The sequence below is a fragment of the Canariomyces notabilis genome (assembly GCF_033297395.1).
Source record: "Canariomyces notabilis strain CBS 508.74 unplaced genomic scaffold N656scaffold_1, whole genome shotgun sequence".
Classification (NCBI taxonomy): Eukaryota; Fungi; Ascomycota; class Sordariomycetes; order Sordariales; family Chaetomiaceae; genus Canariomyces; species Canariomyces notabilis.
In genome coordinates, this window is record NW_027041823.1 from 2,693,910 (window position 1) to 2,717,157 (window position 23,248).

Sequence of the window (23,248 nt, forward strand, 5' to 3'; positions counted from 1 at the left end):
CCCCTTCCATGTCCCCGGCCACGGCCTCGTCGGTCACGGTCCGATCTCTAATAATCCCGCGTCGTCGCCTGCCGCTCAACCTTATCCTCCTCCTCCACCTCCACCTCCACCTCCTTTTCTTCTTCTTCTTCCTCTTCAAATTTCTCACCCATAACAGCCGCCAGATTCCTTCTCGCCAGAGCAAGAGTATGGCCCAAAGCCGTCAGCTTGGCCGAGAGGGAGAGTAAACTCGGATCGGCGGTTTCGACGCGCACTTTTTCCCGCACGTACACGTCCACTTGTCTCTTGCGTGATCCGGATAGCGGGACTGGTTTGGAACCGGAGGGACTCCCCGCGGCCCCGCCCCCGCCGTCGTGGTTATTATTATGGTCTCCATCATCACAGCAGTATCCAAACACCCTCTCGCACTCATCATGTTCGATCCGCCGCGCCGTGCCGATCGCCAGCGCAAGCTTGGTGCCGAAATGCACGGGCGCGTCGGCCGGTTCGAGTGTACGAAGCCATAGTACTAGGCAGCTGTCTTGCATGCTCAGGTGGAAGCTTAGCGCTGGGTGTGGGGAGGAAGGGTGCGGTTGGGTGAGGGGTGGGAGGAAGTGTGAGGGTGCGGCGGAGCGGGTCGTCCATGATGGGTCCGGGGTTGTTGCGAGTGGTGAGCCTTTGAGGAGGGAGTTGGCTTCGGTGAGGGATTGGGAGAGGAGGCGGAGTTGGGCGGCGAGGAATTGGGCTGAGGTGGAACCCTTCGGCTGGCTTGATGGTGATGGGCCAGTTGTTGGTTCGGAGGGGTATGAGTAGGAGAGGGTGAGGGTGAGGAGGTCGATGGAGTGCGTTAGAAGAGCGTGGAGAGAGGTCAGAGGACCGAGGTGGATCGGGTGGTCCGGGTTGATGGTCAACGTTTGGTGAGGCAGGGTGCGCAGGCGGAGGTGTATTGTCTGAGTAACAGGATGGGAGTGTTAGCAGCGCACCTCGAGGTCGGGGTGCTGAGGATACAAACCCCTTTGACGATGCGTGTTCCCACACGGGTGATGTGACCCTTGACAATCTCGTTTCTGGGCGTGCTGAGGACGAGCGTGCTTCCGGGATCTATCGGCGCAAGCAGCGCATAGCAGTCCTCGAGTCCATGCTTGAGGTTGCTCAGCGTCTCGCGGAGGTCGTCGACTAGCCAGTCGAGTTCGCGTTTCTGTCGCGACGGCGCACGAGAAGGCTCAATCAGCACCCACGATGCATCGACATCCGTATCCATTGTTCCACTGAAACTGCAGATGGAGGCTCGCTAATAGACGGTCGTTCCATCTTATTCTTACCTGAGCTGTCTCGACAGCGATTTTAAGCTGGTCGGGCGCAACATGTGGCCAGATTTCCACCGACATAGCGGCGTGTTCTAGCAGTAGTTGTCCTTTTCGCACGTCAATCAGGCACCCACATTCATGAGTAACAATACCGCGACAGCGTTGTCGTCGAAGTCGTTGAAAGATGCCTGGAGTTGATCAACATGGCCAGGGTTATAGGTGGCATGACGCTAATCGGGGCTGCCCTTGTCGACTCAGCCTGTAAGAGGCAGGCGGTGTGAATGCTCAGTGGCCCACAGCAACAGCACCAGCACTGTGCAGGCAAACCCCACCATCTGAGCTTTCCGCTGTTTCCAGGTTCCAATGACGAGCGCCATGTCATGATTCGCTCGCCGTTGTCCTCTCATTCTTGCGATTACGTATTGTCGCCCTGTTGGATGATGAGGCCAGCTTATATTCGTTGCTGGCCCGGCGTGTTCCCCACGTCCCCAGAAGTTCTCAGGACGCCAACGAGTTGATGTGCGACTAGAGCGCGGACTCGCCGCATCGTTTTGGTTGCCATGGCGTCGACTACGAAGCCGAGCGACAAGATCGCAGACCCCAAGCTGCTCCCTAACCGGCCAGAGAAGAAAATCCTTCCGATACGTAAAGGTTCCATCTCCTCCCCTGCCCGTTACCTCAAGATCACCTATCTAACTAGGCTGCCCCTTTACCAGGTTCCCGAATCCGGAAACGTCCTCTCCCTGGCCCGTTTCCCACCCTCAAGCCCAGCGCTACTCCCTCACCCACCGTACAAAGTGCCGATCCAGACGGCTACATCCCCTCGCCGCGGGCAGCGCACACCGTCATCATCAAGGTCGCATCCAACGCGACTTTCATGAGCCTAGTTAAGCGCGCGCGCAAAGCACTCGATAAGGTGCCGCAGGAAACAAAGGGACTCCCGCTGGCGGCCCGTATGGCGAATCTCGAGGCGCGAAAGAGCAGCAAGAGCCGGGCAGCGGCTGACGGACCTGTTGAGGATGCCCTCGACGATGTGGTCTTGGTGGCTACCGGCAGAGCCATTCAAAAGGCTATCGAGGTTGGGTGTTTCTTCATGCGTGAGAAGCAGCTCGTTGTCTCGACGCGGACCCGGACGCTACAGGCGATTGATGATATTGTAATGGAGGATGAGGACGCCGACGAGGAGGATCAGGTCAGAGTCAGGAACGTCAGCTGTATCGAGGTGGGCATTCGGTGGGCGCTATAGGCTGTTGGCCGGTTGTGGGGACAGACAACAAAAGGACATTATGGGCATCACAAATAGTGTTCCGGGCGGAACGGGACAACGGATAGTATTGCATGGCTTATGGCGTTGGGTGTCAAAGGGGTTGCAACAGGATTAGGGGGTCAAACGCACCCCACGACCAGCATCCTTATGCGTCGGCGCAACAGCGCTCGCGGCTCGGGAAACAAAGGCAATTGGGGTTTTACACCTGGACGAGGAGAACTCATCAGTCGCCATCCTGAGAGACTTCTGCTGTGACCTAACTCTTCATCACATGACTACAAAGATATCACGGCCACTTACAGTGCCTATGATATGCTCCAGTGGGGAGAGATCTCTACAAAGTCCGTACAGCCATTGGAGATGAGCTGGGACCCTTCTGTGATTGCCCGGCCAGATAGTTTGGAGGCATCCTCACACAGTCAGGGGATCTAGGGCAAAGATGCAATGGTAGAAGGACCGTGACACAGCCCATCACCCAATAGCTCCGATAAATCTACCGCGAATACAGTCTCGAATGGCATAGACTCGGCTGCTTCACAGTGACATCCAGTACATTCGATCTTCGGGGCATATTGTCAGACGTGTGAAACATTACATAGCCTTCTCCCCTTGTCGGCCCCTTCATGCTCAGAGTCGACACATCGGTACTGTTACAGCCGCTTCAGGCCTCTCGCTGTTTGGACTGCCTTCAACACTTCATCGTCGCGGCCAGGGCCACCGTAGATGCAACGTCCTTAACAGCCTCAAACCAAGTGAACCGTTCAGGCTTCCCAAGCCCATTTGCCGGCCTCTCCAAGTCTGCCAAGGCCGGCTCCGCTTCAAGAGCGCCGAGTAATCAAACCATTTCCAAGGCCCAAAGCATGCGGAAAACTGCAGTACCTACGTGGGCCTTGGGATTTTCCATTTTATATTTCGTGTGTGAAAAGCTGCCTATCCGAGAGAACATCGTTTTCCAAAGTCCCGCAGCATGCGCCAGCTGCATGCTTCGGTATTGAACCACGTTGCCGTGCAGTCACTGCAGTGTCCGGCACCAAGGGTTCGACACATGGCACCAGTCATGTCCCGATGTCCCGGCTACGAGTTCATTGAAAACGTGTCGTTCCAACAGACGGGAAAGCATTGGATGACAGGCGGCCAAAGGGAAGGTGCCTTTTGTGATATACAAGAGTTACCTACGGAGTACCTCCGTACTCGTGAAGGGACCACAACTCGAGCCGATCTCCAGGCAAAAGCACTGGCCATGATCTGATTCCCTTGTGCCGCTTTTCAAGGTCCCCTGGCTAACGTTTAAAATCTCTTCGGTTATCTCCTTGCCCCTCTGCACGGTCCACCTCCCCTGGAGCAGCGGAGACACACACGGGACGTCATTCAGGCACACCAATCAACGGGCGACACAGGCGAATAGGTTAAATTTCGCTCTTGGCGGCTCTCGCCGTTCTCAAATCTTAACCGTTTCTCACGGTGTCACCGTTCTGCCGCAGACTCCAATAAGATTCACAACATGCGCCTTCTGGAGAACTCGCGATTTGCTCCTGAACAGTGAAGACAATATGGAGCGACGATGGGCGGAGCTCTCCGTGAACGAGCAGCGAAATTAGCTATCGCGGGCAAGCGCAGCATAACTTCCCGATCGAGGAAGGCGCATAGCGCGACTCGCCTGGTAACTTCCGCTAGTTATTACTCCTGGCTTGCCTTGTGTAATCCACTTTCAAGATTTGCGCTTCCATGTTGCAAAGGCAGTCCATTTCAGCGCATAGGTTGCTAGCACCATACTCCGCCTTGTAGGTCACTCTCTGGCTGTCAGTCCAGGCGCCAGTCCCGTCCAATCAATGGAATGCCAGGTGTATATTGAAGGTCTACGTTCCCAAAGGCCCAGCAATTCATTCCTGTCGTCGCCTGCGCAACCATGTCCCGAGATGGGGAAGGAGTCACGGTTGCATGGCTGCACCCTTGTCGCCCGGACGGCGATGCAGGTACCGCTGCGGTCAGTGCCACTCTTTCGCGTGGCGCCAGTCCTTTGCGGGGAAAGCGCAGGGTACGAAGGTACGTACCGTCAAATTTGCGACATTCTCGAGGCGCTGTTGTTATTCGGCTTTTTAGCGCTTGGCAGAGCGCAATTTGCGACGCCAGCAAGGGCCTACCGCTGGCTAACGTTAGGGCCAGCAAGGGTGCCAGATGTCGTGGGCGTCTCTCGCTGCTCCCTCCCCATTCCAACAATTCCCTCGCTCTTGTGCCCTCACCCCGTCTCTCGACCTCCTCCACAGGCTTCGTTGGCAAAGCCCACCTCACCCCTGGAGCGTCGCTGTCCGACCTTGAATACTCGAAGTATTCAGACTGTCATTCTTTCGCTCCTCCCTTACGCTCTACCGGCAGCTATTATACGCACGCGCCTTCCATTCGGGGCATCTGTATCCCTCCATCGCTCATAGCAAACTCACGCGCGCATTGCTTGTCTGCCGTACCTTCAGGCGACGCTTCACTCTCCCTGCTTCGACAGCACTATTGCGCATATCAAAATGCATCTGCCAGCGATTGTCGCCGCTCTCCTTCTGCCGCTCGCGGCCGTTGCGGAAGACATGTCAACCACGACCGCGACAAGTTACCTGACACTCACCAGAACGGTCACCTTACAGCGCGCCCAAGTGACCGCGCTGTCCAACTCTACCAGCATCACCATGCCGACAGCTCCATCAACAACCCTCTCGCCGCCCGCCACTACCACCGGCGCAGGCTCTGTCGTCAGCCCCTCGCCGGACAATGCCGGGGCTGCTCTCGGGGCCGCTCATGTGGCCGCCGCCGCCGTGGCCGGCGTTGTTGTTGCCGCCTTGCTTTGACCTGCCGGCCCGGCCGTCCGATGGATCGGGTCTGTAAAGGGGGCGATCCATGAGAGCGGCCTAAGCACCGGTCACTGTTACGCGAACCTCTCCGATGCTAGCATCATCATTCGTTCTACTTTCTTCCCTTTGTGAGAGCGACGCATCCTTTAATTCTACCGGATTCATCAGTTGATCCCTTGGACGGCTCGTGTTTACGAGGTGCGCACGACTCGATGCATCACCGTGCCTGCTAGGTCAGCGACACCCCTTGCGTGGCGTCTCTACTTCAACTCGCCTCACCTCAAGGCAGCCTCGATGATTCCGGAAGCTCTTTACTTTCGATCCGCGCTTATTCATCTTTCGACCTTCTATTCTTGAGCTCAGGCAGGCCGGGTTTCGCCTGACGACCTTCGAGGCCCTCCACACTTGACTCAAATTTTGCACTTATATTTCTTATTCGTTCTCCAGCAAACCATCCCCGATGCACACCAACGGAGCGCCGAAGATTACGCCCCCCCTTTTTTCTGGCCGCATGCGGCCCGCCTAACACATCCTTGATACCCCAATCTTCGGCTTCTCTCTTCCACGCAGGGTTTCATGTTCATATACCGGACACCTGCTTCATCAACTACTACGTTCAAAAGTCAGGGGGAATCTCTTGGGCGAGACGTGCGATGGTTTGCGTGGCCGGAGATGAACCTTTTTTCTGGGGTGGCCCTCTTGGGGGCAGATTTTGACTATGCATATGGGATATGATGAATGGCAGGTGCAGGTCGGATCTGGTTCCAATTTGTGGCGGCTTTGTTGCAATGTATAATGTTTCTTGACGAGGAAATGAGACGGAGGGGGGAGGGGGTTCTTGGAGATGGTTTTGCCCTTCTTCACCATATTTTAGCCTTCTATACACGGAACATTTGTTGATACCCTTTTCCAAACCGTTATGGCGACCATGGTTGCCTGCTCTTCAACTTGAATCGTGCTTTCTATGTTGTCTCCTAACCTGTGTATGACTTGCAGTACATACCTGTAAAACCAGTTTGGCAGACTCTACACGACCATCACCAACCGGCCAGTGCCACATCTATTCCACGCCTTCTTGATGACCCAGCATTCCAGGGCTCATATTGGACATCTCATCTTCTTTGTCTGAAGACCGGTTATCAAGCAGCATCAATATCTCTGAGAATCATTCTACCAACTTGATGCTTCCAGTTGAGAGTCACGGTCAGGACCAGCGGCAAGCATGACCGCCATATGGCTCATTATCTCCCCGGATGCTGAAATGCCCGCTGAGCAGCAATTGCTACCTAGCAATGGTCAGTCAAGAAGTGAGATCAGGTAGGCAAGAGACGTCACGCTAAAGTTTCTACCCTTGATCTTCGATGTGGAGAGATCGTCAAGATCGGTGGACTCAGGCGTTGGTCCGCAGGGGTCAATTCGCGAAAGACGAAGATCATCTTGGTCTGGTGGCTTGCTTGCAAGTTGCAAGGAAGATCGGTTCGGACAGGGCCGAGCGAAGATAGCCTATGGGAGGTATGTATTGTACACAAAGCAGCTGATCGGCGAGATCTCCTTGCATTCTCTACCCCTTTGTGACCCTGATTCCTCAGGGGCAACTACATATCTAGATGGCAGATTTTCACTGGACGCTTGAAAGAATATCGTACATTCCTTCATGTAGATGCACGAAGCTCCTTTACCTCGGACCTTTTGCCCTTTCCCCAAGTCGTCAGACACTCTGCGCACTGGGAAATGTTAACCGCCCGCCTCTTGTATCATGAGCCTTCAACCCCGATTCGCGAGTCAATTAAGCTGAATCTTTGCGGTCCTCGATCTTGATTGAATATGCTGAGTACGTACACTCATTGTTTTTCTGACTTCAAAATATTTACCATCTTACACAGTACGCAGCTGCTACCCCTACTAGTAATCTTCTTTCAACAACAGATAGGCACGGGATAAAGGATGCCAAGGGAGTGTACTCCGTACATTCCAGACATTCCTTGTTTCTTTATCCATGCCAGCCTCAGCAAATCGTCGTTGGACAACACAGTCAGGGCAGAAAGACAAAGAAGTACGTCCAAGGCCAACCTGCAGGCCATCAAATTCTGCCTTCCCTCTCTCGTTCCACCGTCAGCATGATATGCACTCCCACCTGAGCACCATAGCTGAACCATAATCATGCCTGAGACTGTTGAGCTAACAGGTTTACGACGGTCCTCCTCACAGAGTCCCAGTCAGGAGTCGACTTCTATGGCGTCCCATCATACCGACCTGGCAAGCGACACAAGTTGTGAGCAGTCTTCGTTGGCGCAGAAGCAGGGAAATCCTGCTCATCTAGGCCTGTCTCTTCTCCAAAGACCCTTCTCCAAGACGGAGGACTCGAACGAGGACGATCACCTCGCGGACGGCTGCGCAGTCCTGTAAGCCCTCTTGACGGCCCGGGGAGGATGGGATAAAGAGCCGCCGAAGAGGGACGACCATGGCCGACGAGGAGAACAAGAAGCGTGAAGCTGCCCGGACGACACCCATAACATTGAGCGTCAAGATTCCCGACATACATCCTGTCTCTCGCGGCTGACGCTGCTCGAGCAATTCCCGAATCACAGCCATTCTTCCTTGACGGAGCACTGAAACCTGATCCAATCAACATCATGGATACCTACCATTAGTCGCTACCCTTGCCGTTGACGGACAGTATGGGTGTAAGACCGAACTGTGGGTGACGATGGCAACACCAACAACTTACCCAGCTATATTGGCACATGGCATCGTTCAAGGGTAGTCATTGCTGGGAATATTCGACATCGACGGGAACGACGGACACGACGACGAACGGGATGTGGATGCCACAGGGCGGAGAGTAACATCGGGTTTTGAGAGGGGAGAGGGAGGTTGCTGGGGAGTCGGGGTGGCAGGGAAACGGGTCACTTCCATGTAAGGGCGGAAAGTGACACTGCAAGCAAGGTAGAACTGCCCTGCGAGAGATTCCGACGGGAGGATGACGGAAAGAAACTCATGGTGGTATATTGCTTGAAGCAAACAAGCTGTTACAGGGTAGTAGTACAACAAGGAGAAGATCGCTCAGATATGAAGCTAGTTGAAGCCAAAGCATGCCGAATCACCGAAATCCCAATTTTCCAACTTCGTACTCAAATGCAGTCAACACAATAACCATGCAAGGAAAAGGCCGTGGCAGCGAGTCATGTCGGCACCAATCTTAATTCCCATACCCTACAACAGCGTTAGCTTAGCTCCAACCTCTCGACCTTTCCCATCCCTCGCAGGTAGGCAGGTATGTACTTACTCCCAAGCTGCTTCCCCCTCTTCGACACCTCCTTAGCCTGCTGTTGCTTAATCTTTGCGCGGCGGGCCTCCTCTTCAGCCTCAAGTTCAAGCCTGCGCACATGCTCTCGAGCCTCCCGGACAGACTCTCGCGCAGCGATGAGGGCACGGTCGGCCTCGCGCTCGGCGGCCTCGGCGCTCATGACGCGTTCCCGTGCCGCGACGATGGTCGGGTCCATCTCGGCAATGTTGCCGTTGCCGAACGTCCGGTGCAGCAGGCTGCTGCGGCGGCCGCCCGTGGTGCTGCTGGTCGAGGTGGTGGTGGTGGTGCTGTTGCTGGCGTTGGTTGACCGGCGGAAGATGCCTCCCCCGCTGTGGTGGTCGCGGTCAGGGGACACCTGTCGGTGCGCGGGCATGGCTTGCGTCTGGGACGGGGGTGGTGACTGGTGGCGGCTGCCGAAGAGACCGTGTTTCTTGGGGCGCTCCTCGTAGACAGGGGCGTGGACGGGCTCCTGGACCGGTTGTTCGTGGGCGTGACGCGAGAAGAGAGGCATGGTGGCTGGCTGATCGGTTTGAGGTATACTAGGTAGTGAAGCTCAGGTGGGATACGATGAGTGAGATGCAGGTTTAGATTCTGTATTGTAGGACTGTAGTACCAAACTATGGCAGCACAAACAAGGGCACGATGCCCCTATTTGAGCATCATTTGTCTTCTTATCGTCATCTTCAAAACACTTGTGCAAACCTGATTCTGGCCGTTTGTCCTGATCATCGCCATGACGTCAAAGTTGAGGATGCCATGAACCCTTAGGGGTTCATCCAATGGTGAGGTGAGCTTGAGGAAAGGGAGGGTGAAGGATGACAGCAGGACCCTTGCCTGCACCAAGCAACCAATCCACGGGCAGGTTCAGCCATCCCGATTACCTCATCGGGCTGGGACCAGACCAACAGCAAGCCCCTTGATTGTACAATACCACGTAACCAGACATCGAACCTTAAGCACTTAAGCAAGAAGAATGGATTTCGACAGATTGTGACAGGCAACAACCAACGACGGAAGAAAGAAATGGAATAAGAACAACGCAGTCATGACAGCTCAGGACTAGACTCGGAACCCTGGCTCGAATCTGTTTTGTGAAATGAGTTTGCTGATTGCTTGGAATTGTGACTTTGTGAGGAACCGAAGTGCTGGGCCGCAGCTGCTCTCGAGAATCGTTTGGCCTCAGAATGTTGCCAAGAGGAAAGACGTCACCGAGTCACCGACAGCCAGAGGCACGATAAGGCTGATAAGCATCCTCGAAAGAATCAATCACGTGCTGAACGCGCAGCTTAGCGCTGCCGATAAGGCGCGCCAAGAACCCCGATAAGAGCGCTGCTGCAAACTGCCCGCAATTGCGTATCTCAATTCTCGGTTGCTCAGGCAAGAGCTTTCCCATTACGAAGTACCTGCCAGCCATCAACAGCAACAATTCTTTAAACGCCAGCTGTCGGTAGCCCAGCCATTTGGCAATACTACCATGGCTTCCGTGCAAAAGATGAGCGACCCTCTTCCCCCCGAAGATCAGCGTCAGTCTCGGTCTCGGTCTCGAACCCGGTCGCCAACACCAATGTCGCGATCGCGATCGCCTTCAATGGATCGCCGTCGCGACAGAGATTTGCGCTCTCCTTCAAGAAATGGCAGATACCGAAGTCGTAGCCGCGGCCGCAGTCCGTCTCGCAGTCGCAGTGTCACTCCAAGCCGCAGTCGCAGCTACTCGCGTGGCAGGAGTTACAGCCGGGACAGAGCAAGTCTCTCGCGAAGCAGGTCGCGCAGCCAGACTCCGCGGATGAAATCCACAAAGGTAAATTCACCAACGACTTTTTTTTTTTTTTCTTTTCTTTTCTTTTTTTTTTTTTCCGTTTTTCAGAATGGGAAACTCACACCTCGGGCCAGATTGTCGTCGAGCGCTTGACCAAGAATGTCAACGAGGACCATTTATTCGAAATTTTCGGCCAGTACGGCGAAATTGACGATCTAGATCTCCCCCTCAACAGGCAGAGTGAGTCAAACCTCAAGCATAAACTCCAAGAACCAACTCTCTGCTTAGATCTGACTCTGACGTTGACATAGCCGGCGCCAATCGTGGCACAGCCTACATTCTCTACGTAGACGAGGCCGGCGCCCAGAGTGCTATCACCCACATGCACGAAGCGCAGCTCGACGGCGCTCTCATCAACGTGTCGATTGTTCTCCCCCGGCGAAAGCTCTCACCATCTCCTCCACTGGCCCGCCGTGGCGCAAACATCGGGCCCACCCGTGGTCCTCCGGCAAACTTCAGGTCAGGACCTCCTGGCGGCCCTGCCGGCGGTCGTGGCTGGAGATCGCCTGCCGCGCCCAGCGGCCCCACTCGCTACGGCCCTCGCTCGGACACGTACCGCCCACGATCCATGTCGCGCTCCCGATCGCCCGCACCCGCCGGCGGCGGCCGTAGGTACCGATCTCGATCGTCGTCCTATTCGTCTCGATCCCGCTCGCGCACACCGCCTCCGGGCCGTGGCGGCCGAGGCGCCGGCAGGGGCAGCCGTGCTTACGGCGGGCGTGCGGAGGACTATGACTATGGTGCCAGGGACAGGCGGAGAAGTCGGAGCTATGATAGCTATGAGAGCTACGACCGGCGCAGCAGAAGCCCCAGCCGCAGCCGGGATCGGAGATAAAGACGTTAACCGCATGCGAATTTGGCATGCCGGATCTGTTTCGTCGGTGCCGGTATGTGCCGCGAACCTTCTGTGCTGCGTGGTGTCTGAGAGTGGGTTCACTGGGAAGGGATGGGCGTTTGGGGGGTGGGTGGTAAAAAGGCACCAGGCGGGCTTACCCGGCTTACATGTTTTCTTAGCGTTCGGCGTTGCTAGGCTAATGGGTTGTAGTTGACGGATCATTCTCCCACTAAGCTTCTTCGCTTCCCGTCCCTAATTAAAGGGTCGATAGATTCAAATTACCAGAACATCGACCACCTGAAAGTCGCGCCGCTGAGTGTCCGCTTCCATGGCTCTCAGCCAATACGGGTGGCCGTGAGTTAACCGCCCGATTATCCCAGGCCACTTGGTTGTTCTCCTCGAGTTCATTCAGCTGTCTGCTTCTGAGGGGCAATGAAGTCGGAGATTCGGAGTACAGAAGCCGCAAGGCACTTGTGACGGGTTCCCTCCGGGTCCCTTCCTGAGGCTGATATTACCCATCCCACGTCCTTCCGGTGCCTTCGCCAATCCAGCAAACATAGACTTAATTAATTCCATGGTAGCACAGCATTTCCATGGCTGATATCACGAGGCACCACGTGCCATTCGCCAAACGACCTTACCAACAATCCTCCGCCCAACTCACCGAGAATGCTTATTCGTTGGCAAATACGAGAACTGCAGAGTGCGGTAGTCTCCAACCTCCGCCTGTCTTCTGGTGTCTAGAAGCCGGTGTACATTTGAACAATGTCTCGCACGGCTAGCAAAGCCGGGGATTACTACGTCGAATCCAGACTGGCCATCCCACGACACGCTACCAGCAAAGGAGGGCATCCCGTGCCTATCACTTGAGCTTCGCCGGTTTCTGCTGCCTTTCTTCGTTCACAGGCATTGCGTGGTGTAAGGAAATTCCCCATTTTCAGAATAGCCTCCGAACTCACTCGGGATTACGACCATTGGGAGGGTCTGATTTAGGCTGGGACAGGAGTGTGGGGGGCATTGTGACGCTGTTTGCATGTGCAGAATCAGCAATCTACAGCTCCTGACTGGACCGAACATACCGTAAGGCCTTGAACCCGAGAAAGCAATGAGTCAACTGAAGCTGCTGCCGCCGCTCTCTCGGTGAGCATACGAAAAATCGGTTTCGCATGGCAAGATACCTTCTAAGTCTGTCCATGAGACGGTGTATTTGCCCCTTGCCTGCAGTGCAGAGGCTCCTCAGGGCGAAGCTATGTACATGTATGTAGCCTCAAACTACCTACTAATCACGGACCTGAGCTGCAAAGCACTTATCGCGGACAGTTGTGTCTCACACGCCACCCACCGCCTCCCGCCGCCAGTCGAAAGGGAACCCGATCCGACCCCCATGATCCACCGAACTAGTTTTCGAAACTTCGACAGTTGCCAAGCAAGCAAGTCAGCCTTACCGTTATTTGGCTGCCGTCTGCGGGGGCCAATGCAAGCCACCCCGAATGCTACTGCGCAGCTGCATCTGGGGAATGGAACTGGTCGGTTGCTGCCCGCCCGGCTCTCGTCTGCAAGGACGGCTGGCTAAAGGGGGTTACCGCACCGCTACCTAACCTAACCGCTGGGATGGGCCTGCCAGGGGGACTGCGAGTCCTCTTCCGACCTCCTCGAGTTGAAGTCGCCACGCTTCCGAACAGACATTGAATTGCAAAGCCAGGAGTCCTAACTACCTTAGGGATGGCGTAGCTTCCGTTTCTCTGGCCGCCCGCCCTTTTCGTCTTCCTTTCTGATGGGGTAGGTGATCAATCAGCTTGCACGGTTGTACGAGAACCGTTGCCCTCCTCCCCCCAGTGCCTCCAAGGGAAGTCGAGCCGCAACACTGCCGGCAGGGTTGCGTCAACACCCCTGAGCAGGAAGAAGTGAGTGACTTAGGCTAGTCCGAGGTTCACTTTCCAGCCCAGTCCAGTCCAGTAACACATCCCGTTTGAGTTCCGCCCGTCGGTCCAGTCACCGCCAATTCACCTTCCCTGTTGGCTCCTGCTTACCTTACCTTACCTTACCTTACCCTAGTACCTCTACCTCAACGACGGATCATGTGTGTGTGGGGGGCGTGTGGTCCTCAATTACGCAACGGTCTGATGTTGCAGTGCATTCCAGAAGCCTTCCTGGTTTGGATTGGATTGTATTGTACATCCCTTAGGTAGGCACTGTGCTGTACCTAAGGTAGGCAGGCAACAGGGGAGGATGCACAACATAGCCCCCCATTCCATTCCCGTCCATTCCCCCAGTGCCACACTCAGGGTCGATCGGTCCCGTCGACGTCAAGTGTTGGCTCGCTCCGGTGCAGTTGCAGTGCCGTCATATGCCTCTCTCCACCGGGTGGTCCACGAACCTGAGGCCCTTGAGGCCCCCAACCTCCAGTCCCAGTCGTCCCTTCTCAGACGTCACTGAGGTGCTCGGTTTGTGAAGGGTACCGCGCAGCCCGGTCCCACGAGCCCCCACTGGCGGTAGGTAGTCATCCCTTCAGATGTCACATGTCCATGACGTCGAAAGTTGGCTATCATCCAAGCTGCCCCTATTGCTCTATACCGGGGGCTTGGGAGGCACCTAGCAGAATCCTTTGTTTCAACAAAGCCCGTCTCTGGCGTACGTTCGTGTTCAGGAGGACTTTGAGCTTCGGTACCAGTTGGTGGTCGCGGTTACACGTGCCTGGTCTGGTGCCACAGGATCGGAATAATGGACGCCGCGTGTTCTGTGACTCGTGTTGCTTTGCTTTCTTTCCCTCCTCTCGGGTCGGGTCTGCTCATCGGGTGCAGTGTGCAAAGGTGAAGATGGCAGAGTCCGACTGCCCTGAGAAAGGTATAAAATCCCCTCCCGTGTGCTCGCACCGTGGTGGTCACTCGGTTTTCTTGTATCGCATCAGCCTCATTACGTTGCTTTCTCCCTCCGTTTGCTTGCAAGCATCATCATTCCAGTTTTGCAAACAACCACCAGCACCAGCAACTCCGTAGTTCAACCATCATCTCAAGTCTCCTCACTTCTCGCACTGCACGGGACAATACATATATCACAGACCCGGCCGGAGCAAACAAACAAACACCCCGCCAGTGCCCAACCAACTGAAACAATGGTCATGATCGGAGCTAGCGAACCCGAAATGCACCTCGACCTCGACTCGGAGACATTCCATTCCCTCGGTGGCACCAGCGGAGGAGGCTACCGTCCTCATCCGAGTCCGAGTCCGAGTCCCGGTCATCACAAGCGCAATGTGCTGCTCTATCAGCTCCGAATCATGATCCCCGGGCCGGATGATGACGGAGGGTGTCTACTAGTACCAGCCTCCGATCCGGACCCACCAAAAACACCGCCGGGCGGGGGGCCGGGGCGGCCCGGCCCGCTGGGGCCGCAGCCACCGCCTAATGTTCCGACGCCGCCTCCGTCGCCTCATTAGATACCTACTGCCAGTGTGCTGTGCTGCCAGTGTCGGCCGGATGCTTGTGGGAATCAGGATGGCATATGTATCACATGTCACGGGCATGAACATGATCATGATTATGATGAGAGCATTGTGTCCGAGTCGGCACTGTGTTGGAAGCAACTGAACTGAACTGAACTGAACTGACAGTTGGCGAGTGGAAGGTCAGCTGGAATCGTAACTCCTTTCGCCTCTTTCTTCAATGAAAACTGTATTCTTTATCTGCTGTATCAGTCTATATAGACTTTTCCAATTTTCTTGGATGTGTCGTGTGACGGATAGCATTGTTACGGCGCCGTTTGTATATTTGTTGACAAACCGTGGACCCTGGCTGCTTGCCCCTTCTTACCCCTTTTCCATCCTGCCGATGATACTTTCCTGTATATTGCACCCATAAACCCTCACTTTCCTGGTCTAATTTCATATAGATAGAACCAGCTGTATTCTTTCATTCTTGTTATCGATTGGCGTGGGTCGTATGCATGATAGTTGTCTTCTCAGAAACTGTGAAGTCCGAGTTCAATGACATGCAGCTGTTTCAGGGGCAACGCGGCGTTGTAAGCTACACCGAGATGCTCCCCAGATTGCAACACCACGTATGTCTGTGGATAGAATCCATACTGGGTGTATTCCTAGATTCCCGAAAACACCAATTTTAAATGTCTAAATTACTGCAATTCTACGGTCGTTCAATGCCAACACATGTATGGCGTCCAGATTTAGAGGTCTTTGAGATCAGTTCTCACAGTCCTATCTTGAAACTCCATTGAAGCCGAAAGACCAGGCCAGCTTCGTGGGCGTATTTGGGGGCGAGACTTGGCTCAACGGGGTGGCTGTGGCGGGCAAGCGTAAGCCTGACAGTGTCCGAACGTCTAGATGGCAACAGAACGTCCGTCTTCCTTAGGGACGGGCCGAGAAAATCAAACGAAAATGGGTAGCTTCTACCGTCATCTCATTTTAAGAGAAGCATAACGTTAAAGGGTCTTGGGACATTGTTAGTGCAGTACAAGGTGGCTATGGTTGTAGGGAGGCTTGGGGAGGGTGGGCTAGGTTGGTTTCATGTACCGTGCTAGCCTCTTACACACATATGCCCTTGGACGAGCTGATAGCCATGAAGAGTACCTTGGCAGTGACGGCATATTGGACGAATACATTGTCAATGGTGAAATGCATGTGTAGCAGGGCCAGGTACCAAGATTATTCCACGCTCATGATGGTCTGTCTACCATGGCACGGAGCTGAAGCTTGAGAGCCATCCGGATAGAGGCCGTTTCCTTGGCTGCTGGTACTTCTCTACTGCCAACAGCATAGGATGGAGAGTGAATAAAAAGCCACCGGGCATATCAGGACTCGCTAGCTCGGACTTGGGTCGAATTAAGGTTTCCGAGCGCTTAGGGTCCACAGCGGAACGGAGCCGCCGCCACGATCCTCCCACAGCAAAGAACGGCTCGGGGCCCAGCGCCCGAGTGGCTTCGGCTTCACCCGCCGGCTCCTTACATACATAGAGTCATAAATCCGGTGTTGTGTGCATGGCACTTGGGGGCGCTGACTTGCTTTTCTCAGCCTTACAACTTGGTAGCCTGCGGCCCCCAACACACTTACCCTACACGCTCGCCGCGGCCAGGCGCATGCAGAGGCACTGGGTGGCGGATGAGCCGGGACGGAAATCTGCCAATGATGATATTCCAGCCCCCACGAGATGAAGTTAGAGGGTATGGGCGTATGAGTTGAGTGGCTGTTGGGGTCAAGAGGAACGAGTGCTGAGTGTTGCCTCCAGACCGTCGGTTGCACTGCATCTTGCTGTTGGCCATGAACTCGGTCAGCCCTATGCAACCACGGGTCGCACGCAATGGGAACTGCGCTTCAGTGCCGGAAACCTGGATGGGGCGGACGGGACTCGGACCGAGCTGTACTGTGTATGTACTCCGTATGTGTGCTGCAAACGTGGCATCGAATCGGGAATTGTGCAAAGACTCAGGCAACGGCTAGTGTCCGTGTTTGGAAACGGTCATTTTCATTTGACTTTGGACTCAAACATCGAACTTGCTCAACCCCGGACAATGATTCTGCAACAAAATGATTGATGTGTGCTGGCCTATTCCTTCAAGCGCCATAAGCGACCGGGAATCCGGCCAGCTGGAGGGTCGTACTCGACAGTCGACATGGATGCAGGACGAAGAAGCTGACCTGTCAGGATTGAATGCTGCGTTGATACACGTGCGTGTACGATTGAAGTAGAACAGAAGTTTAGAATGTGCGGAAGAAGAGGGTGCTGTTTGGCGCCTGAACCAATGCCGCTGGCCCGCTGTCCCCACTCGGGGGCCGAAGGCTATCAGCCGATAAGAAATTTTATGTCGCCCGATAACGTTAGCAATGCCTGCAAAATGCACAGAATCAGCGGGGCAATGCAGTGGGCAATTTCATCCCAGGACACCCAAAGTTTCTAATCTGCGCCACACCACAAACTTGAACAAAGAGCCCAACTCCAACGCTTCCCTCTGTTGAGGGCGTCTCCAGCACGCCCAGGTTTCCTGCGAGACCTTTTCTTTTCTGGCTTTGCGACACGCCATCCAACGTTACCCCTGGCGCATCCGATAATGCCGCATCTTGTGTCGCCTGCCGAAATGGTTGTGCCCGTCAAGGCGCCCGACGGCGCTGCCCCGCCTCCCACCCAGGCCGAGGTCGCCTCGTTGCTCAACACCGTCTTCACCGCCAACACTTCGGCCGCTTCCATCGACGCCTGCTACGGTCTCTGCGAGGTCCTCCTCAACTCCGTTGGCTTCCGCGGCCTGCACCAGTACGGCATCCTCGCCGAGGTCAAGAAGGCCGCTTCCGACAAGAAGAGCGGCCTTCGTCGCGAGAGCGCTCAGAACCTGCTCGGTGCGCTGTTCGAGCGCTTCCCCCCGCGCCAGCCCGTCAGCGAAGTTGTCTTCCTCCTCCAAGATGGAGGCATGCTCGGCTGCGCTCTGGATGCCCTCGCCGACAAGGGCTCCGTAGTCCGCGAAGCCGCCCAATACGGCATCGATGCGCTCTTCGCCAACCTGAGCCCAGAGGCCCTTGTTGTTGGCCTGCTGCCCGCTCTTACCGGATACATCAAAAACGCAGGCGGCAAGTGGCAGGGTGTCGTCGGCGCATACAAGCTGATGCAAAAGATGGCCGACAAGGCGAAGCCGACGGTTGGGAGCACCAAAGAAGAAGCCGAAGAACAAGACATTCTGCGTGACGCAATGGGCGCCAAGCTCGCCGCCCTTATTCCCATCGTTGAGGGCGGCATGCTTGATATGAAGACCGAAGTGGAGAAACAGGCGGTCAAGACCATGACTTCGCTCACCTCGCTGCTCTCCAACGACGATGTCGCCCCTCGGATCCCGCTCCTGGTTGAGACCATGCACCACCCTTCGGCCGAGGCGCTGCAGAAAGCGATCCATGCCCTGTCGCAAACTACGTTCGTCGCTATTGTGACATCACCCGTCCTGGCCCTCCTTACACCCTTCCTCGAGCGCTCCCTGAACAACCCGACAACCCCGCAAGAGGTTCTCCGGCAAACCGTGGTCATCACTGAGAATCTCACCAAGCTCGTTCACGATCCGATCGAGGCTCGCACGTTCTTACCAAAGCTCCAGCCCGGCATCAAGAGTGTTGTGGGCAGAGCCTCGCTTCCCGAGGTGCGCGAGCTAGCAAAACGGGCGCTGGCCGTCATGGACAAAGCCATGGGTGATGACAAGACCACGGTGGTCGAGCGGACCACAGCCGACGATGTGGCGAAAGTGCTAGAAGCTGAAATCAAAAACCACAATGGCCTCGCTGGGAGTTTGGAGGGCTACAACCTGGTGCGCCCGTATATCTGCGAAATGGTCAGCGAAGACGTCAATCACCGCCAGCTTCGCCGCATCCCCGCCAGGATTGCTCCATATCTCCAGGGGCTTATGCAGAACGCAGATGCGCCTCAGGCAGTTGCTGCAGCCGTGGAGAAATTTTATGTTGAAGAAGATCATCGCAAATACGGCGTACCCGAGAAAGAGGACGACGGCGAGGTGGAAATCGTGAACGCCGACTTTTCGCTTGCCTATGGTGGTATGCTCTTATTGTCTCACACCAACCTTCGACTGCTCAAGGGACATCGCTATGGTCTGTGCGGCAGGAACGGTGCGGGCAAGTCGACCCTGATGAAGAGCATTGCCGCGGGAAAGCTCGAAGGTTTTCCTCCCCAGGACGTCCTGCGGACCTGCTATGTCGAGCACAACCAGGGCGAAGATGCTGATATCAGCATCCTTGAGTTCGTTTCGAAGGACCCCGTCATCGCCAAGGAAGGGAAGGAAAGGATATCTGCCGTCCTGGAAGAGTTTGGCTTCACCTCTGGCCCTGAGGGACGGCAGTCGCAAAAGGTTGGCTCCCTGTCGGGTGGCTGGAAGATGAAGCTGGCTTTGGCCCGCGCGATGCTGCAGAGGGCCGATGTCTTGCTGCTGGACGAACCTACCAACCATCTCGACGTGGCAAACATCAAGTGGCTCGAAAACTACCTCAAGACGCACACCGAGATCACCAGCTTGATCGTGTCGCACGACTCTGGGTTTCTTGACGAGGTTACCACCGACATTTACCACTACGAGCCCAACAAGAAGCTAGGGCACTACAAGGGGAACCTTGCTGCCTTTGTCAAGGTCCGCCCGGAGGCCAAGAGCTACTACACGCTCTCTGCATCCAACGTGCAGTTCAAGTTCCCGCCGCCGGGGATCCTCACGGGCGTCAAGTCGCAGACACGAGCCATTATCCGGATGACCAACGTCTCCTACACATATCCCAACGCGCCGAAGCCCTCGTTGAGCGACGTTTCGTGCCAACTCTCCCTCTCGTCGCGCGTGGCCATCATCGGCCCCAACGGCGCTGGCAAGTCTACCCTTATCAAGCTTCTGACTGGCGAAGTCATCCCGACGGCCGGCAAGGTGGAGAAACACCCCAATCTCCGAATCGGCTACATCAAGCAGCACGCGCTCGAGCACGTCGAGATGCACCTGGAAAAGACGCCAAATCAGTACCTACAGTGGCGGTATGCCCACGGCGACGACCGTGAAGTCCACATGAAGCAGACGCGCATCCTGTCGGACAGGGATCGGGAGCAGATGGACAAGTTCATCGACGTTGGCGACGGCAAGGGCAAACGCCAGATTGAAGCGCTCGTCGGCCGACAAAAGTACAAGAAGACGTTCCAATACGAGGTGTAAGTTCTCCTACCGCTATCCATACCTTACCCCCGCACAATCGACTAACGAGCTCCACACAGCAAATGGCGCGGCTTCCTCCCAAAGCACAACACGCAAATGTCTCGCGAAACCCTCCTAGACCTAGGCTTTGCCAAGCTGGTGCAGGAATTCGACGACCACGAGGCGTCGCGCGAAGGGCTGGGCTACCGCGAGCTGCAGCCGTCGGTCATATCCAAGCACTTTGAGGATTTGGGCCTCGACCCGGAAATCGCCAACCACAACGAGATCGGCTCGCTCTCCGGCGGACAAAAGGTCAAGGTTGTCATCGCCGGCGCTATGTGGAATAACCCCCACCTGCTAGTCCTCGACGAGCCGACCAACTTCTTGGATCGTGACTCGTTAGGAGGGTTGGCAGTTGCCATCCGGGATTTCAAGGGCGGCGTTGTCATGATCTCGCATAATGAGGAGTTTGTCGGCGCGTTGGCGACTGAGCAGTGGCATGTCAATGACGGGCGGGTTACGCATAAGGGAAGTTCTGCGGTGGCGCTGGACAGGTTTGAGGATGCGAGTAAACCGGCTAGTGCTGTGACCAGTGGGTTGAACACGCCCGTGTTGAGTGGCCAGGGGAGTGCGGTTAGTAGTGCCGTGAACAGTGGCGCGGAGGATAATGGTGTCTCAGGGGAGAGCATGGCGTTTAAGACGAAGAAGAAGAAGAAGATGACGAAGAGGGAGTTGAAAGAGAGGGAGGTGAGGAGGAGATTGAGGCATATTGAGTGGTTGAATAGTCCCAAGGGGACGCCCAGGCCACCGGATACGGATGATGAAGCTGAGTGAGCAGGCACCGGACCGAAGGGTATGGGGAGATTAGGTTCGGGGGTGGGGGGCTTTTTCTGGTTGGCTTGTTCGCGGGGTGGGATGGCTTGACGAGCGATGAGCGATGAGCGAATGCGGTTCGATGCATCAGACTACACTTCCAGTGCCTGAGTGAGTGTTGTTGGCCTCTGGCTGTGGTTGGTTGGGATACCTATTTACCCTAGGTCGGGTAGTCATCTGGTTTTCCGGATAGATAGAAATGGTGGCTGGTCGGTTGGGATAGAGGCGTTTGGCGCGGGACTTTTAGAAAAAGGGGTGTGATGCTGTACTGGAAGCTAGACTGGAGGTTACAGTAGTTGTTCTGCTGTTGCTTGTGGATTAAGCATCTCCGTGGTAAAGTTAACTACTAGACATAGAGCTGATGAGATGAGATCAGATAGATGGGTGGGAAACGCATGTCCTTGCTTGTGTTTCGGCCCGAGGTATGGTGTGTAAGTGACGTTTGGACGACCCCTGAGTTGCAGTCCCTTCCTTGAGTTAGTACGTGTATGGTACAGTACATACCGTAGCGATGGAGCTGGGCACTCTTGTAATAACGGTCTCACAAGCAGCAAAGGCATTTGGCAGTGGCACTTGGGGTGGGTGACAGTGACATTTATCCTCAATCTCAACTCCTCTCGAATTCGACAACAAAGACGTTTCGACAACAAAGACGTTTCGACAACAAAGACGTTTAAACTTCAAGACAGACAAAGTTCAATGTGGATCTGATCTGATCTAAGCTTCATGAGTGTTTACAATCGCCACTGACACTATCTCATCTCAACCACCCACTGATCCCTACCCCAAACCCAGCCCTACTACCTCAAGCCCAGCCCCAAGCCTCCCTCCCTAAGCACCTGCCACCTATCCACCCACCTGCCCCCTCCCTCCTCTACTACAATCCCTCACTCACCCCTCAAGTAGTCAGTCAAGCAGTCTTAAGGCGGCGGATCACAATACCCAAACTCCGGCTGGCACCCGACAATATACGGACAGTACTGGTCCCCGTCCCCACAGTACCCAAACTGACTGCAGCACCGTCCGAACCGTGAACCCAGACATGTCACGCCCGTGCCACACGTCCCATCCGTACTCGACCGCATGCCCGGAGGGATAGTCACAGTCGGACTCGGTGCTGCACTCGTCGTCGTGGTACTCGTCGTCCGGGTGGTGGTGGTAGTGGTGGTAGTTGGGGGAGTAACTACCGGTGGGGTAGTCGTGGTTGTGGAAGTGGTGCCGGGGCCGGGGGTGGTGGTGACATTGCCCGGCTGACCGCCGGGGATGCCGGGCACGCCCAGGCATGCGCCGAACTCGCTTCGGCAACCGGCGCCGCAGAATTCAAGGGAGGAACCGCACCAGAAGAATTGGGAGCAGCAGGGTCCGAAGTTGGGGTTGCCAATGCACATGGTGCCGTTGCCGCATTGGCCGTTGGTGGTGACCTGGCCTGTTGGGATGGGGACTGTGGGTGTGCTGGTGCTGGTGGGCGGCCTGGCAGTGGTAGTGCTGGTGGTGGAAGTGGTTGGTGGCCGGGGGGTTGTCGTCGTCGTTGTGGACGTGGATGTGGACGTGGGAGGAGCAGGCGTCGTGCTAGTGCTAGTGGTTGTCGCGACCGGAGGTGCGCGGGGCCATCCGCAGACGCCGTACTGGGCCTGGCAGTCAAACAGCGGGTGGCAGTGGTCGATTGAGTCGCCGCAGAAGCCGTACGAGGAGCAGCACAGGTCTCCGGGGCACCGGCCGGCCTGGGCGCCGCATTGTCCGCCCTGTTGGCGTAGCCCGAGCTCGGCGTAGTGGGCCGTGCCGTTGAAGGTGTTGCGATGCCGGGTGCTGCCCCTGGAGGAGAGCCGGCGGCCGGCCATGGCCATGTCTGCCCTCCCTTCGTTGGCCGGGCTGGCGCCCCCGAGCACGCCGGCCCAGCACAAGGCTGAGACCAGACCGAGGTATGCGGATCTCATTGTGTCGTCTCAGCTTTGCCCGCGAGTCTGTGCGGTCATGAGCAAGCGAGCCAGACGCGAGGCAGGATATACTCAGGGATCGACGAGCCCAAGGAGCAAGACGCAGATCCACGGATAGGGGATGTCGGAGAAATTTGAAGCCCTCCCTCCCCTTCGGTATGGTGCCACCTCACCCAGACCCTTACCCCCTACCCCCTTTCGCGGCGAACACTCGGCTACCGGCTGTAGAGCAAAAGAGTTGGATTGCGCACGCAGAAAGGGCCCAAATTCCCAAAAGGCACGCCAGGAATTAATTTATTGCCCCAAAGGGTGACAGCAGCCACTATCCGGAGCATTTTGCGCCCATAACCAAAAGGCTTCCAGAATGAGGCTAAATAACAGTTCAAGCCGATTTTACCGAGCTTTTGCTGCAGGAACGGCGGGAGTCATCCC

At 55.8% G+C, this 23,248-nt stretch overlaps 8 protein-coding genes across 8 annotated transcripts; 5 read left to right on the plus strand and 3 right to left on the minus strand.

The window, feature by feature from the left end:
• N656DRAFT_825890 (uncharacterized protein) lies at positions 1-1,500 on the minus strand. The gene is made up of 3 exons (XM_064818461.1): positions 1,302-1,500; positions 992-1,177; positions 1-929 (listed from the first exon to the last, which is right to left on the minus strand). Exons 1-3 carry the CDS (start codon positions 1,365-1,367, stop codon positions 48-50), a joined length of 1,134 nt encoding a protein of 377 aa, XP_064675432.1. The 5' UTR covers positions 1,368-1,500; the 3' UTR covers positions 1-47.
• Positions 1,501-1,846: 346 nt separating this feature from the next.
• On the plus strand, positions 1,847-2,532 carry N656DRAFT_794285 (uncharacterized protein; the record flags this gene model as incomplete). The annotated part of the gene is made up of 2 exons (XM_064817259.1): positions 1,847-1,931; positions 2,003-2,532. 2 exons carry the CDS (start codon positions 1,847-1,849, stop codon positions 2,530-2,532), a joined length of 615 nt encoding a protein of 204 aa, XP_064675433.1.
• Positions 2,533-4,107: 1,575 nt separating this feature from the next.
• On the plus strand, positions 4,108-5,723 carry N656DRAFT_67251 (uncharacterized protein). Its single transcript, XM_064810459.1, has one exon. It carries the CDS (start codon positions 4,460-4,462, stop codon positions 5,438-5,440), a length of 981 nt encoding a protein of 326 aa, XP_064675434.1. The 5' UTR covers positions 4,108-4,459; the 3' UTR covers positions 5,441-5,723.
• Positions 5,724-8,589: 2,866 nt separating this feature from the next.
• N656DRAFT_794287 (uncharacterized protein) lies at positions 8,590-9,208 on the minus strand (the record flags this gene model as incomplete). Its single annotated transcript, XM_064817260.1, has 2 exons — positions 8,590-8,603; positions 8,677-9,208. The coding sequence occupies 2 exons, from the start codon at positions 9,206-9,208 to the stop codon at positions 8,590-8,592; spliced, it is 546 nt and encodes a 181-aa protein (XP_064675435.1).
• A 1,120-nt stretch (positions 9,209-10,328) lies between these two features.
• On the plus strand, positions 10,329-11,348 carry N656DRAFT_794288 (RNA-binding domain-containing protein; the record flags this gene model as incomplete). Its single annotated transcript, XM_064817261.1, has 4 exons — positions 10,329-10,361; positions 10,420-10,495; positions 10,562-10,693; positions 10,765-11,348. The coding sequence occupies 4 exons, from the start codon at positions 10,329-10,331 to the stop codon at positions 11,346-11,348; spliced, it is 825 nt and encodes a 274-aa protein (XP_064675436.1).
• A 2,679-nt stretch (positions 11,349-14,027) lies between these two features.
• Positions 14,028-15,154, plus strand: N656DRAFT_774091 (uncharacterized protein). The gene has a single exon (XM_064814192.1). The coding sequence runs from the start codon at positions 14,461-14,463 to the stop codon at positions 14,782-14,784; it is 324 nt and encodes a 107-aa protein (XP_064675437.1). The 5' UTR covers positions 14,028-14,460; the 3' UTR covers positions 14,785-15,154.
• Positions 15,155-17,432: 2,278 nt separating this feature from the next.
• On the plus strand, positions 17,433-20,843 carry N656DRAFT_764995 (uncharacterized protein; the record flags this gene model as incomplete). Its single annotated transcript, XM_064813368.1, has 2 exons — positions 17,433-20,026; positions 20,090-20,843. The coding sequence occupies 2 exons, from the start codon at positions 17,433-17,435 to the stop codon at positions 20,841-20,843; spliced, it is 3,348 nt and encodes a 1,115-aa protein (XP_064675438.1).
• Positions 20,844-21,802: 959 nt separating this feature from the next.
• Positions 21,803-22,816, minus strand: N656DRAFT_764996 (carbohydrate-binding module family 18 protein; the record flags this gene model as incomplete). The annotated part of the gene is made up of 1 exon (XM_064813369.1): positions 21,803-22,816. The coding sequence occupies one exon, from the start codon at positions 22,814-22,816 to the stop codon at positions 21,803-21,805; it is 1,014 nt and encodes a 337-aa protein (XP_064675439.1).
• Between the last annotated feature and the right edge of the window lie 432 nt (positions 22,817-23,248).

Excerpts from the sequence above, each read along its gene's own strand:
- N656DRAFT_774091 (XM_064814192.1), top strand. The coding sequence starts at position 14,461 with ATGGTCATGATCGGAGCTAGCGAACCCGAAATGCACCTCGACCTCGAC.
- N656DRAFT_825890 (XM_064818461.1), bottom strand. The coding sequence starts at position 1,367 with ATGTCGGTGGAAATCTGGCCACATGTTGCGCCCGACCAGCTTAAAATC. Across the intron at positions 1,178-1,301 it reads TCGCTGTCGAGACAGCTCAG|AAACGCGAACTCGACTGGCT; the intron begins GTAAGAATAAGA and ends CCGTCGCGACAG. Across the intron at positions 930-991 it reads GAACACGCATCGTCAAAGGG|ACAATACACCTCCGCCTGCG; the intron begins GTTTGTATCCTC and ends CCTGTTACTCAG.
- N656DRAFT_67251 (XM_064810459.1), top strand. The coding sequence starts at position 4,460 with ATGTCCCGAGATGGGGAAGGAGTCACGGTTGCATGGCTGCACCCTTGT.